The 15,145-nt window shown below is 43.2% G+C and overlaps 2 protein-coding genes across 2 annotated transcripts in view; both read left to right on the top strand.

The window, feature by feature from the left end:
• Positions 1-7,368, top strand: part of FANCM (FA complementation group M) — a 30,124-nt gene extending 22,756 nt beyond the window's left edge. Inside the window, exons 6-12 of the mRNA XM_053475343.1 lie at positions 339-471; positions 1,473-1,604; positions 2,594-2,692; positions 5,543-5,730; positions 5,928-6,134; positions 6,419-6,653; positions 7,125-7,368. Of these exons, the coding sequence (XP_053331318.1) occupies positions 339-471; positions 1,473-1,604; positions 2,594-2,692; positions 5,543-5,730; positions 5,928-6,134; positions 6,419-6,653; positions 7,125-7,300 (1,170 nt within the window). The 3' untranslated portion in view covers positions 7,301-7,368. The remainder of the gene's footprint in view (positions 1-338; positions 472-1,472; positions 1,605-2,593; positions 2,693-5,542; positions 5,731-5,927; positions 6,135-6,418; positions 6,654-7,124) is intronic.
• Positions 7,369-7,683: 315 nt separating this feature from the next.
• The window catches only part of LOC128505140 (Fanconi anemia group M protein-like), a 9,838-nt gene continuing 2,376 nt past the window's right edge, over positions 7,684-15,145 (top strand). Inside the window, exons 1-5 of the mRNA XM_053475439.1 lie at positions 7,684-7,797; positions 9,970-11,839; positions 12,053-12,135; positions 12,226-12,297; positions 14,485-14,619. Coding sequence (XP_053331414.1) covers positions 7,684-7,797; positions 9,970-11,839; positions 12,053-12,135; positions 12,226-12,297; positions 14,485-14,619 — 2,274 coding nt within the window. The remainder of the gene's footprint in view (positions 7,798-9,969; positions 11,840-12,052; positions 12,136-12,225; positions 12,298-14,484; positions 14,620-15,145) is intronic.

Raw genomic sequence — 15,145 nt, forward strand, 5'->3', positions numbered from 1 at the left:
CTGTGATACCCTCATACCCAGCAAACATTCCGAGCTCCTACAAAAGGGAAGAAACCCGGCATAGATCAGTTAATGTCACACGAACTCGGGGTATTTCTATGTCCATATTCCATGTTCTGCCATATTGTGCGGTCTTGTTTTACACCAAGAGCCACCAGGATTTGAATCTTTAATACATACAAGCGCGGTACTCAAGACCATCTAGATGTTTGCCAACACCCCGGCAGACCGGCATGCATATTCATGGAATCTTAATTATTTGCCGTTCTGCTGTTTTTTATCCGAAATAGAATCTTGACATGTGTAACTGTTCTTTGTAAATGCATCTTTTGGTTTAGGGAGCGCAACAGGGGGCAATCGAAGGAGATTTTGCTTTATGTATAAGCCTATACCATGGATACGAGCTTCTTCTACAGATGGGAACTCGATCGTTGTACAGCTATCTCCGGACCATAATGGATGGATCTAAAGGTATCCATGTTTTTTTTTTAATTATTATTATTTTTTTTTTTTAACCACCTGGAATGGGAATTAATTAATTAATGTGCCCTCCGTTACTTTACAGGGGGCTTTGTAACATTGTTGCTTGCATTAATTCATTTTCGGTCTGACTTGATGAGACTTACCTCTGATCTTTCATGGTTACTCCCCACGTTGGGGAACAGATGGGCGCATTTGTAACAGTTCCAGCAACGGGAAAGGGAGCAGCACAGCTTGCAGCCTTCTGACTCTGAACTTAAAAATGTTATCATCACTAGGAAGAAGACTTCTGCAAATTGACCCAAAACTATTCAGACATATTTTTAGTTTAGTTTTTTGGTTCATTCATTTTCAGACCAAAAATTAAATTTCCTGGCCTTTCGGGTTTGAGGGATTTTCCCATTCAGAAACAAAATGTCACTCATTCACTCTCTTACGCTCTCATTCACTCTCTTACGCTCTCATTCACTCTTTCTTACGCTCTCATTCACTCTCTCTTACGCTCTCATTCACTCTCTCTTACGCTCTCATTCACTCTCTTACGCTCTCATTCAATCTCTCTCACTCAGCCAACCCCTTCTGTGCCCCTGTCTCCTTTTCTGCAGCTCCTTTTCTCCTCTTCTTGTTCTTCAGTCTTCCCCCAGCCTCTGCTCCACTAACCAGACCTCTTGGAGTTAATTCATTAAATCCAGAGGGCAAAAATAAGGTGACAAAACCTTACTTTTTTGGGGGGTCAAATGTAATTACACAACTTCGATGATAGCCACAAACATCTGGTCTCCAAACCTTGGGCAGGACATCAATAATTCTTCTTCTACTTGATAGTATAACGGTTACCTGCAATAGTTCCCGCACATTTCCATCTGGTACGTAAATCCGTTGGGTCTCCGATCATCAGGGTTACGTTTCTCATACTGTGATAACATTGGATCGTTGACACCTTCAGATTCCGCTTCTTTTAATAACCTCCAACTGAATTGTGTGTTGCGCAGGCATGACCCGAGCACGGAATGAACTTGGTCGGAACTGCGACTTCATGGAGCTCTATGAGAAGCTGGAGACCATGTTCTACGACCCCAACAGCACCGGGAGCACCGGAGGTCTTCTCTTCAACACCAGTCTAAGTTGGTTACATTCTGCTTTATTTTAATCGCTCACTCGGACTTATGATCGGTGTCCTCAGATTTGGGTTTGAAAAGATCATCTTTTGAAATAACCCCTCACGCCTTTATGTATTTATGTGTTTCCATTACATCCCTGAGATCCCTTAGTCTTTCTTGATAATTTTTATCCCGGGAACCAAAGGGCCGCTGAAATCTGTTTTGTATCCATTTCTGGGGGTCCTTCCCTTTGTGATAAACAGGAATAAACACAATTGAGATACTCAAAGGCGCTTTGCCGGCAGTCAATTTGGTTGATTTCGTGGAGGATTGTAGACCCCGTACGGATTTCTTTAATGCCGTCTGCATTATGTTATTGCGCCTACAGCTCAGAAACGTTGTCCCGTTTTCCCTGATCTGTTATGTGGGTCAAGGTTGTGTGATAATGTAATATTATTATTTATACAATGGCTTTTATAATTTGTGGAAGCATTTAATGTAAGCAGTTACTAAAAGCTTTCCGGAGAATGAATCCATCCCCCCGCCAGGGACCTTTGCTCTTCATCACTGGAGTATAAAACCCCATTTGTGTGTTAATGCTATATGACTATCCAGTGTCAGGGCTGGCCGCATCGGCACACCGAGCAAATGCCCTGCGGGCTGCCGACCGACAGAGCCACACGCTAGTCCCGTTTTCGGTTTGAGACGTCGGCCTCACATAATCAGGCGGCCGCTAGCCTTAAAGTGCCAGGGCCAATCCGTCATCGCCAGTCCTGGCCCTGCTCCTATTGGTTCCCTCATTTGCATAGCACATTTTCCCAGCATGCTCCTCGCCTCTTGCTGCTGTGTTTTATATGTAAATATAACACATATAGCTTTAAATGTTCTCTTCCGTCCGTCTCTTCTTCTCACGCTTTATTCTGCGCTCAGTGAAAATATTTTTTTATTAAAGGCCCCGGTTTCTGGCCCTCAAAGGAAATTCCTTTCTTGATGATGTTTGTTTCCACCTCCAGGATCTGAAGTGAAAAAGCCGTTCATATACAGCCATCCAAAACTAAAGAAGTTGGAGGAAGTCGTTGTTCAGCATTTCAAATCTTGGAATAAAAACAAAAGTAATTTTATTTTATTTTTTATCCTTTTTATTTATGTATTTTATAATTACAGATACTGGGTATTGAAGATATTGATGCATTTCTGCCTTGGCAGCAGCTTCCCAATCTTTTTATTCTCCTGAGGACCACCTTGAAAGGTCCTCAGAAAGACATGGGGGGCTAGTGGACAACAGGGTGCTTACTGTGTAAAGTGCTGGGGGTGTTATTACTGTATACAGTGCTGGGGGTGTTATTACTGTATACAGTGCTGGGGTGTTATATTACTGTATACTGCGCTGGGGGTTATATTACTGTATACAGCGCTGGGGCATGGGCGTAGGAACCCTTAAAAATCTGAGGGGGGGCAGCATTTTCCCCCATCAGATCCCCACATGCATGTATAGATTAACTGAATAAGACATACAAACCCTATATTTGCAGGTATATATAAATAATGTATGGAAACATAGCGTAGCAGATATGGATCAACAGAACCACACATAAACCTAGCTTTGCAGGTATAAATCAACTGGAATTCACATAAAAAGTCAGCATTAAAGATAGAAACCCCCTAAATTACAGGCATAGATCACAGGTTGCACACCCAGCCAGCCCTGGCGTCCACATTCCCCACATATAACTTGACCAGTGCTCAGATTACACAAACAAATTACAGTCCAGAGTGAAACAACTTTGTCCCCAAACAGCCCAGTGTGAGCCAACTTTGTCCCCAAACAGCCCAGTGTGAGCCAACTTTGTCCCCAAACAGCCACGTGTGAGCCAACTTTGTCCCCAAACAGCCCAGCTCACAAATAAAGCAATTCATCCACACATTAATTCATTATTTCACTCATTCACACAATTCATCCACACGTGGATTCATTCTCCTACTCATTCACACAATTCATCCACATATTAATTCATTCATTCTAACTCTTTATTTCAATATACTTACTATCCCCCTTTTGTTACTTTTATCCCAACTTCACCCCCTTCTCACACTATCTACCCCCTCCCTACCCCCCCTTCTCACACTATCTACCCCCTCCCTACCCCCCTTTGTAGGTTACTTACCGTGCAGTCCTGTGGTGGGAGCGCGCTGGCACTGAGACAGACGCCTCACGCTCCCACCACTGCAGTTGGGGGCAGCGTTGAGGCGGGTGGCGGCAGGGAGCAGGGGAGATACAAGGACACTGAGTGGTTGCTGAAAATGACCGCTCAACACCCCTCTCCTCCTGTGGCATTTCTATAGGGGGGGTTTCTACAGCCCCGGGGGGATTTCTTTATTAACGCCCCCCCGCATGAGTTACTGGGGGGGATCTATCCCCCCTTCCCCCCGGTTCCTACGCCCATGCATAGGGGGGTTATATTACTGTATACAGTGCTGGGAGTTATATTACTGAATATAGCGCTGGGGGTTATATTACTGTATATAGCGCTGGGTGTTATATTACTGAATACAGCTCTGGGGGGGTATCTTACTGTTTACAGCACGGGGGGTGTTATATTACTGTATACTGCACTGGGGGGTTATATTACTGTATACAGCACTGGGGGGTTATATTACTGTATAGAGCACTGGGGGGTTATATTACTGTATACAGCACTGGGGGGTTATATTACTGTATACAGCACTGGGGGGTTATATTACTGTATACAGCGCTGGGGGGGGTTATATTACTGTATACAGCGCTGGGGGGTTATATTACTGTATACAGGGCTGGGGGTTATATTACTGTATACAGCGCTGGGGGGTTACATTACTGTATACAGCGCTGGGGGTTATATTACTGTATACAGTGCTGGGGGTTATATTACTGTATACAGGGCTGGGGGGTTATATTACCGTATACAGGGCTGGGGTTTATGAAAAGCATAACTCAGCATAAGTCTGTTGACTTTTATCCTCTACAAACAGCATATTTAAAATTGAGCTTCTTGAGAGTAAATTATAGGGCATTTTGGGCACTATTATTTTCCCGTCGCCTGCAATACGAACCAAGGAAGCACATTTAGAAGAAGTAACCCTATGATGGGAATTATCGACCTGAGCGCGTCCGACAGATGATGACAGATCAAATAGCTTTACCAACCATTTATTTCAAAATAATGTTTTCTTTCTTCTTTTTCCGGTGGGGGGCATTTACACCAGAAAACAAATTCTACTCCACGTAAAGTTCAAAACGCACTCGTCTGTGCTCTTCATCTACTCCCGCTATCAATTTCCTTTAATGAAGTGATTTTTTTCCTCCTTTTTTTCTGAGCCTGTATTATCCGAGGCTTTAGTCGGACGAACAGTTCCCGACTCGAATGATTTCCGCGGCGGCCATTGATTGAGGGCTTTTTATCTAGGCCAGCTCACAGCGGCTAATTTCACGAGGGTAAAATTGCGAGAGAAAAAATCAATTTCTATGATTTGCTCATTTTGTCATGCAGGACTATAATAGCGGGGGGGGGGGGTGCTCTTGGTCCTGACTTTTATGGATCAATCATCTCCGGAACTTCACATACGCTAATTAGAACGTTGTTAATTGATCTTCACCCCCCCCCACACCACCACCACTTCCAATCAAGATGAATGACATTGTAAGTGGGACTTCAGTGTTTGCCGAGTACAAAGCGTGGCTTCATCCATTTTTGGGTTTGAGATTAGTAGAGTGAGCTTTAGAACAACTTGTACCGAACTAGGAGAGTCTGTCTTGACCTCCATGGCTTGTCCTACAGCTCCGGCCTACGGACGTATTGAACCTCTATGAGACTGCCCCGCTTTGCTTACGCGTAAAAAAAATAGTCGGCGTGGCTTTTAAAGTAGACCTTTCGGAGACCGTTTAATCTGTGATGTTGATATACGTACGTGGAATCTTTCCGCAGACCAGAGCGCCCCCGACCAAAGTCCAGAAGACACTCGCGTTATGATCTTCTCGTCCTTCCGAGACAGCGTCCAAGAAATTGCAGAGATGCTCGACCAACACCACCCAACGGTTCGAGTGATGACCTTCGTGGGACACTCAAGCACCGGCAAAGGTGTAAAGGGCTTCACTCAGAAAGAACAGCTCGAGGTACAGAAAGAACTTTTGGAGTTATGCTCCTCAAACATTTTAATAACAATAATTTTTTGGTTCCTCTTTTTGACTGAATGTTCTGCCGTGATCAGAAGGTGGAAGCCCTACAACCCTGCTAAGGTTTCTCTTAGTCGTAAGCAAGAGATATCCAGTGGGGTCTGGTTAAAATGGCTGTTGCCCTTCCCGTTACACAGGTGGTAAAGCGATTCCGTGAAGGCGGATATAATACTCTAGTCTCCACTTGCGTGGGGGAAGAAGGCCTGGACATTGGCGAGGTGGATCTGATCATTTGTTTCGACGCCCAGAAGAGTCCGATTCGTCTCGTGCAGAGAATGGGCCGAACCGGAAGGAAACGCCAAGGACGGATTGTCGTCATACTGTGTCAGGGACGCGAGGAGCGGGTAAGCCATTGTTCAGGGATAATTTGCCTTCTAGGTTGACTATCCAAGATAGATGGTGGAAGTCCCACCATACTTCGCTTATTGTGATGGGAACTAATCACAAAGTATCAGCACTGTTACTGTGCCAATGTGACCCTGGGACATATTGCGCAAGTGTTGTGTGACTTCTTGTGCAAGTAACTACCAAGTGACCAATTGGGACCTGCTGTTACAATTTGTTCCTCGTAGAACTTGTTTGTGATTAAATCCCCCCCCCCACTGTTTTAAATGTCTTTTCTGGACAGACCTATAACCAGAGCCAAAGCAACAAGAGGAGCATCTACAAGGCGATGCTGGGGAATAATCAAACTCTTCAGCTCAGTAATCAAAGTCCCCGCATGGTTCCGGAAGGGTTAAATCCCAAAGTCCACAAGATGTTCATCACTCAGGGGGCTTACGAGACGAAGGACAGTCTGCGTCCTTCCCTCAAAGACAGGAGGTCCAGCCTTGGACACCGCAAATCGATATTTAATAGCGAAGGTATGTTCCTTTCCTACTCTTACCATGAAACAGTGGGGGGTCCCAAAAATCGAAGGCATAGGCACCCTTGTCTTGAAGCGAGTTGCGGTTGTATCCTATAGGCTGAATAGCGCTTGCAGACTTCACCCCTGGTTTAGGTTGACCTAGATTAAGCTCAGGCTATTTTCAAGGAGCCGCCGACGCCAGGCAAAGAGTAACCTGTGATTGTAGCGGACGGTGAGGTTACCGGTGGCTGCCATTGAGAAGATATAAGAGCAGAAGGTTCTTCTGTAGACCCTATGCCACTAAGTTACCCTAAAATGTACAATGCAATGGTGCCAAGACGTATTTCTACCCACGTTAAGAATAAATGGATGTATTGAGGCAGGTTTTCTGGTCTCAGAAGTATGGAAAGGCTTATGATGTGCTTACTGAAAACATTGTCCTGTTAATGTGTTTTTTGGGGGGGCCCTTTTTTTTTTTTTTTTTTAGCGGACGCTATTAAAGAAGGCTGGTGTATGACACATTCGGAATTTAACTCCTGGAAGACATTGTACCGGCTCCAGGAATCGGATGGAATTACCGATGTGGTGCTGCCAAAAACACAGTTTGAGTGCTTCAGACTTCCCGTTGAAAGGACTGTAAGTCTGGGGGGCCAGGTATGCTAAACAAGAAAGTGTTTATAGATTTTAAAAAAGGAGTCTATATGTATAAAAACTCAGCGGGAAGAGACCCCGCCAAATCAAATCTTGAATAAAAACAGAACCCTGGAATCGAATTAAGCAATCAGAAAAAGTGCAAAAAGAAATGACGGAAAACAAGAAAAATGCAAAAAAAATAAAAAAGATAATGCCGCAGCCAGTCGTTCAAGCCGTCACTAATATTATATATGTTAGGGTTTGTTCACCTTTGGAATATGTCTTATTTTTTGCCCTCCCCTAATATAGGAAGAGGAATCCCCGGGTGGAAATGTCAGGGCGCTTTCCCTGACAGAGTGGAGTGTGTGGCAGAACCGGCCTTTTCCTACGGAAATTGTAGATCATTCGGACAGATGTCGGAACTTCATAGGCGTCATGGAAATGATCGAGATGATGAGGATCGAGGAGGTGAGGATGTCCTGGTTACTGTGAAGTTCCAGCTTATTAATGGCTTAAAGCAAATCATTGTGAGTGTATATTATTATATACACTTATGTATTTATCTAAGAAATGTGTGTGTGTATATATATATATATATAAATGTATATAATATATTTATATATATAATGTGTGTGTATATGTATATGTATGTATGTATATATATATATATATATATATATATATATATATATATATATATATATATATATATATATTTTTTTTTTTTTTAAATGTATATAATATATATTTATATAAATGTGTATAATATATAATGTATATAATATATTTATATATATAATGTGTGTGTGTGTGTATGTATGTATATATATATATATATATATATATATATATATATATATATAATATGGATAGATTATAGATTTATTGTTTTGTGTGTTATTTATATTTAATAAAATAATCCGTACAGGATAAGCGGGATCCCGTGGCCCCCTATTCTTTCATCACACAAAAGAAGTTTTTAAGGGACAAAACCAGAATTGTGTGGCTAATGTGTAGGAAATTATAGCGTACACCAACCCTATTTATTCCCATAACGATTTTCTACTGTCAATTACTCTCACGCGATAAAATTGTTTGCGACCCTTCTCTTTCATTCCGTTGCCCTTTTTCTGCAGAAGCTGCCGCCTTGTACTAATGATGTAGGCGAGCGGCTTTTGCTTAGCGCTGGGTTGAGCGTTCTCTTTGTCAAGAGGCTATTCTATGAATCCGCGCCTCTTACTCTTATAACCGGGTGGAAGACGGCTCGGTATTAGACGCACCTATTATAACCGCTAATACGATAATTAAACATCTCTTTCCCCCCCACCATTATTATTAAAGTCTTTTTCTACTTTATTAATGTATCATTGGTGTAAAAAGTGAACGATATATACTATTTTCCGCATTAGACTAGACATTAGCATAACAGTTTGCATGTAACCCCCGTGCAAATTACGCTCATTAATATTGAAATAGAACAGATATTCCAATTTCTTACTAAAATATAAATGTAAGACTTGTGTGATTGAGGTTTAAGGGCAGGGACTATTTTATATCCTTGGGGATTCATGTTTCCAATTTCACCAACCCACCTTGAATAAATCAATTCAAAATGGCGGCTCTCGGTGACCTGAGGCTAGGGCAGATTCCTAATCTTCATACATGTCAAAGTTGCTTTAACCCGGGGGTGTCCAACCTGCGGCCCTCCAGCTGCTGCAGGACTACATCTCCCATAATGCTCTTTCAGCTAAGGGGCTGGCTGAGGGCCACAGGTTGGATGCCCCTGCTTAAACCTGTAGAATTTGATGGGTTTATCTGATAGACCTTCTTGTTAAGTACTTACTGGTCTTTAATAAACACCAAAACCTAATGCAAGGAGCGCACATAAGGAAAAAAGGTGTATATATAAAGTAAATCTTTATTAAACAATATGATTAAATACATAAAAAAAAAATATACATAATAAAAAAAGCATCTCAGCACCAAGACACATATAGGAAGGTACCTGTGAACAAGGGTACAGGACTACAGGAACTAGGATGGAAATACGTATGTATATAAAGGCACAAATAAGAAACACAAGGATGACCACAGCGATAAAGTAAAAAGGAACCAATGAAATAACATACAGCAATGGTACATCGGTGCTCAAAAGTAACTAACCAAACCTAGAAACAAGGCTGAAAACAGCAAAAAGCCTGGTGATGAATGGTGCCAAGTCCAAACTTACCAACCCTAACGTACGTTTCGCTGCAATGAGCTTCGTCAGGACTGATTGAGCACCGATGTACCATTGCTGTATGTTATTTCATTTGTTCCTTTTTACTTTATCGCTGTGGTCATCCTTGTGTTTCTTATTTGTGCCTTCATATACATACGTATTTCCATCCTAGTTCCTGTAGCCCTGTGCCCTTGTTCATAGGTACCTTCCTATATGTGTCTTGGTGCCGAGATGCTTTTTTATTATATATATATTTTATATGTATTTAATCATATTGTTTAATAAAGATTTACTTTATATATACCTCTTTTCCTTACGTGCTCTCCTTGCATTAGGTTTTGGTGTTATATATGTACAGTGTACGTATTTCTACCATTATTGGTAGTTTGTTCGTTTTTGGTGATACTTACTGGTCTTTCTTGGAATAAATGTTTTAATCCTTTTTTAGAACTTTTTTTTTTTTTTTTTTTTTTTTTAGGATGGATGCAACTATGATTTGGAGATGATGGCCTACTTGCACAAGGAGGATGTGTACGGACCAGAGAAATGTACGGAAGGGAACCTCGTCCGCTCCGCCAGCAGTCTTAAGGTCACCAAAAAGCTGTCACGTAACAGCAAAGGAAAAATGTGCGACAAAGGACCCGGATTGACTGCTTTGGAACCCGATGAAGATTTCATGCCTCTCTTCAAACCTACAAAAATGAAGGACTCCAAACGCCCCGATGACCCCGGACGTGCGGATTCCGAAGCAAAAGGTGGACATGGTGCCGATCTACAATGTGACAATGACCCGGATCCACCTGGAATGGATGTATGCAGTGAAATGGATAACAGCGAGGCTGGCTCTAGAACCGTAACCAGTCCAACGTCTGAGCAGAAAGAGCAGTTATCTCCACGCTCCAGCGGGGAAGCATCTAAATCCATGACTTTTTTGCATGCTAAGCCTGACTCGAGCTGTCCTGAATTCAATGGAGATACATCCTCTGTCTCATCAAGTATGTTTTATACTCCTCAGTCATATCGTGTCGTCCTCGCGGAGTTTGACGGCCACCAAAAACGTCAACTCGCAAATATTTTATCAAACGTAAAAAAGTTTTTGTCCGATTCGCCCCCTGAAACCGGCGAACTTGATTTCCTCGATGATTATCGTAAATCTACGGCTGAAAACAAATCTTGTGACCGCTTCTTTTCTCTCTCCCCATGTGAGAAAAGCCCACCCAATCCACTTACGCAAGTAGCTGTACCCCGCGCGACGCAGACGGATCACCGTCCAACTGAGGCTCGCAGTTGTTTAGATGACGTTATTACATCCGCCAATGAGATGGAAGATTATACAACCCCTGACATGTCTGCAGCACCGGAACTTCTGATGGATCCACCTTGTGGTGGGACCGATGCTTCAGACGACCTTGGCATAGCAAACAGGGATGCTTCTAGAACTAGTAGCACCAACGAGCCTCAAGATGATGGAGGCAATCATGATCCGGAGTGGGATGACATCTTTGATTGTGACATTGAGGAAGCAGAAAATGATGTTTCTCCGACTAAATGCCCCACAGACAAAAAGAGCAATGGAGCAAAGGTAGCTCTAGATTATAGGACCGACGTCAAGACCGTAGTCGACCAAATGGAAGACAGCTTTGACTTGTTCGAAGACGATCTGTTCCGTGACATTGACCAAGAACCCCTGGAAAAGAGCCCCAGCCAGGCAACCACACAAGTCAACTTCAACATGATTGACCCAGCTGTTTTGCTTCAGGACAGGCCCGGTCAAGATTGTGATGACGGTCTAGATAAGAAGATAGATGAGGAGGACGAGTTTGATTGCTCCGGAGAATTGTTTTCTGTTAATTTTGATCTCGGATTTTCCCTGGACGACGACGACGACGACGACGACGACGAGCCACTGGAAAGTGAATCGCCTGAGAAAAAACAGAAGGAGACGTCTCCCGATCATTTCAAGGTCCCCAGTCCCCCCGGGAGGGCAAATATTATCGGAGGCAACGTGTCTACCCCTCTGACATCGTGCGTTGAAAGGTCAATGTTTTTGGAAGCGCCTGAAGAAAACATTTCCAAATTTTCACCTTTGCAGCCAACGAAAAACAGATTCTCCCTCACCCCCCGTAACGCCCTGCGTTCTGCATCGTTTAGAACGCCGGCAGGTGAAAGGCTGAAGACCCCCGTGACTCCTTTGTCTTCTGCGGCCAAATTTGACCTTGAGACGCCTACGACACCGAAGACAAGAGAAAAGCTTGTATGTTTAAAAACTGTTTGCGCATCTCCCGAGCGGGACGCTGGCAAATCAGAGAGAAGAAGAAAGGATGCTTTAGATGCCTCCATAACAATCGGTAAGGATCTCGAATATTAATAATTACATTTGTCCAACCAACTTTTTGTCGTTAAGCCTTCGTTTTCCAACAAATAATGGTTGATAACGTATAGAGTTAATTGACCTCGGGCCAGATTATGGTTTTAGATTTGGCTTCGATAGATTTATCTCTGAATGCTTTCTTCTTTTTCCTAATCGCGTTGGGATTGCTGTATTTGCCGTTTCCCAACAGGAACCAGCCCTGAAAGCGAAGACGACGTGGTCTTCAGAAGGAAGAGAAAGCTGGCAAAGGCCAACGTCCTCACATCTCCGGAGGTAAGACCTTGAAATGTAATTGTGTTATTCAGCCTTGCGCACCGATTCCCTTTTCCCCCCTTATTAACGTGTTTCCAATTTGCTTTCAAGTCCTTGAGCAGCGCCTGCGACTCAGAGTCTCCGATACCTGCCGCTAAGAAGCGCAGACGCGTTCTGGACACGGTGAGTCTGAAAACGGTTTTGCCATCTCGTGGCAGGGAGGGAAAGCCTTGGTTTAAATCACCAATGTGTCCCGCTTTATTCATATGGGGGCTGTCTGTGTCTGTCTATGGAGTTAAGCAGTGAACGTCACTTGCCTGACTGTCTAGTTGTAGCTTGAATTCATCTACATGCGTCGGCCGTTGTATGCTCTTTATTAATCCGAGGCGTAGGGTGGTCTCTGCCGAATACCCCCATACGCATTTGCCCTGTTCACGTCTCCTCAGCTATTTAAAGTGCAGGGCATGTCTTCTGCCTCACGAGGATTGATGAAGGCAGTCTAATGAGACCCCTCTTAACCATTCACCGATATCCCCAATCCTACTGAAATCAGTTAAGCCAATTAGAAGCACTGCACCAGGGAGGCATTCCGCTGCAGCTCAGGGGTTGCAGCTTCTAAAGCTCAGCGCCAAAGTTTTCTACAGAGTCTGCTTGATGTGTTAAGCTATGTTTAGTAGATATTGGTCTTGGGATATCCGCAAGTTGATAATACTCAAACGCCAAACACTTGTAGAATTGATAAAGATAACTCCTTTTTTATGTAATTAATGCATTTTGTTTCCTTTTGTGCCTTTAAGAAACAAAAATATATACTGTATTTGCTCGATTATAAGACGAGGTTTTTTCCAGAGCAAATGCTCTGAAAAATACCCCTTGTCTTATAATCAGGGTCGTCTTACAATCAGACCTCAAATAGGTCTGACTATGAGACTTAAGATCCAGATCCCCCACAGCGATGCAGGGGACCCGGATTCTCCTGTGTGATGCCCCCCACCCAACTTACCGGTGCTTCTGAGTCCCCGGTACTTAGTCCGGACAGCATGTAGAGCTCTACGCGATTCGCGTAGACAACTTCCCCTTGAGAGCTCTACACGCTGGCCGGACTAAGCAGTGGGGACTCAGAAGCACCAGTAAGTTTGGAGGAGGGAGGGAGGGTGAGGGAGTGTTAAACAGGGGGCATAAGGCATTTCTGGAGGCAGAGTGCTCTGTGAAATGCCTTTGAACCCCTTTAATGCCACTCTGCCTCCAGAAATGCCTTTTAACCCTCTATACACCACAATGTCTCCTGAAATGCCTTATACCTCCCTATATGCCACTGTGCCCCATAATATGCCTTTTAACCCCCTAAATGTCAGAGTGGCATATAGGGGTATAAGGCATTTCTGGAGGCAGAGTGGCACATAGGGGGTCAAAAGGCATATCATGGGGCGAAGTGGCATATAGACGGTTAAAAGGCGTATCATGGGGCACAGTGGCATATAGACGGTTAAAAGGCATATCATGGGGCACAGTGGCATATAGACGGTTAAAAGGCGTATCATGGAGTGCAGTGGTATATAGGGGGTATAAGGCATTTCTGGGGCAGAGTGACAAGCCTGGGGGCAGATGTGCATAACTGGGGGGGCAGGTTGTAAAAAAGGAAATGAAAACAAAATATTTTTCTCAATCATAGCTTTTATTAACAAACAATTGTTCACATAGTTTACATGAACTAACATTTACTGGTAAAACTTTTTTCCTATAGGGGGTCGTCTTATATTCAGGCTTTTTCTTTTTTTCATAAATTAATATTCAGATTTTGGGGGGACGTCTTAAAATCAGGGACGTCTTATAATCGAGCAAATACGGTAATTGCGTAAAACATTTAAATGTCTTTTACCGGTAAGTTTCTAATTTCGTTATAAAACGAGCACAGCCTGTCGCACAGGGAAATAATTTGTAATTATCGAAAGCTGAATGTTTCTAAGCAACCGTGCGGAGAACACAGAAGCCTTTTCTTTTGTGGGTACAAGGCCGGGAGAGAGCGTGAGGCGGGTGAACGCGTCCTCGCCGGTTTGCCGTACGAACTGCCGGTAATCGCCTATTGTTCTCTCCCAATGCCGTTTGTGAAAGCGGCGATTGAAGGTCCTCGCCGTCTCAGAACGTCTGTCAATGAGAAAAAAACTCAGAAAGGCTAAACAAATTTCATCTTTTTTAAAACGTTTTCTCCCCCCCAACACGATCAATTTATATCCGAACATTGAAATAATTTTAGAAAAGAAGATGGAACATATACTTTTTATTGATATTTTAGTATAAATATTAGTTGAGTGCGTAACTTGATATCGGGGGGGGCATGACCCTTCTAATGTCGCCTCTTTTATTAAACAGCCGGATACATGCGACGACGGTGAGGATGACGATGATGACTTTAAGTCTCTTCCACGTTGCCGCGAGGAAGCCGCCGGTAATTCTAGAAAGTTGCCACGAAGTGTGAAAAGATCAAGACCCCAAAAGCGCCCAAAGGTAGGGGGGGGGGCTCCAGGGTCGTGGTTAAAAGTAGATTTATTTTGGAGTTTGCCCCAATAAATCTTGTGGAGGGGGGCTCCATTAAATGTGGGAATAAAAGAATGGTCACAGGATATTTATTTTCTTCCATTGTCTAGAAAGAAACTCTAGGTGTTCAACCAAAGAAGATCAAGCCAGGGGGGGATCCGTTACATGATCTAGAATAAAAGAACATGTCGAAGAGCCCCTTCTAGACTGAGAACTCATCTGAGTGCTACTCAGATTTTCTTATTCTTTATAATTTTCAAAATTATATATAATTTTTTTTTTAGTTTTTTTACATTTTATGGGTCAACCTCTGATCTTGGAGATCTCCATAGACCCTTATATTCTAAATCAATAAAATAATCATTATCCTTGATTATCCATGTGCTCAGATCACAATATCATGTTGTAAATAATGTTTCCCCCAGTCTTCAGGGGTCTCGTCAGTCTGTAGTGCTCTCCATTTCCGATCGTTCCCGGTCTGCGGGGTTACGGGGTA

Source organism: Spea bombifrons, chromosome 9 (assembly GCF_027358695.1).
Source record: "Spea bombifrons isolate aSpeBom1 chromosome 9, aSpeBom1.2.pri, whole genome shotgun sequence".
Classification (NCBI taxonomy): Eukaryota; Metazoa; Chordata; class Amphibia; order Anura; family Pelobatidae; genus Spea; species Spea bombifrons.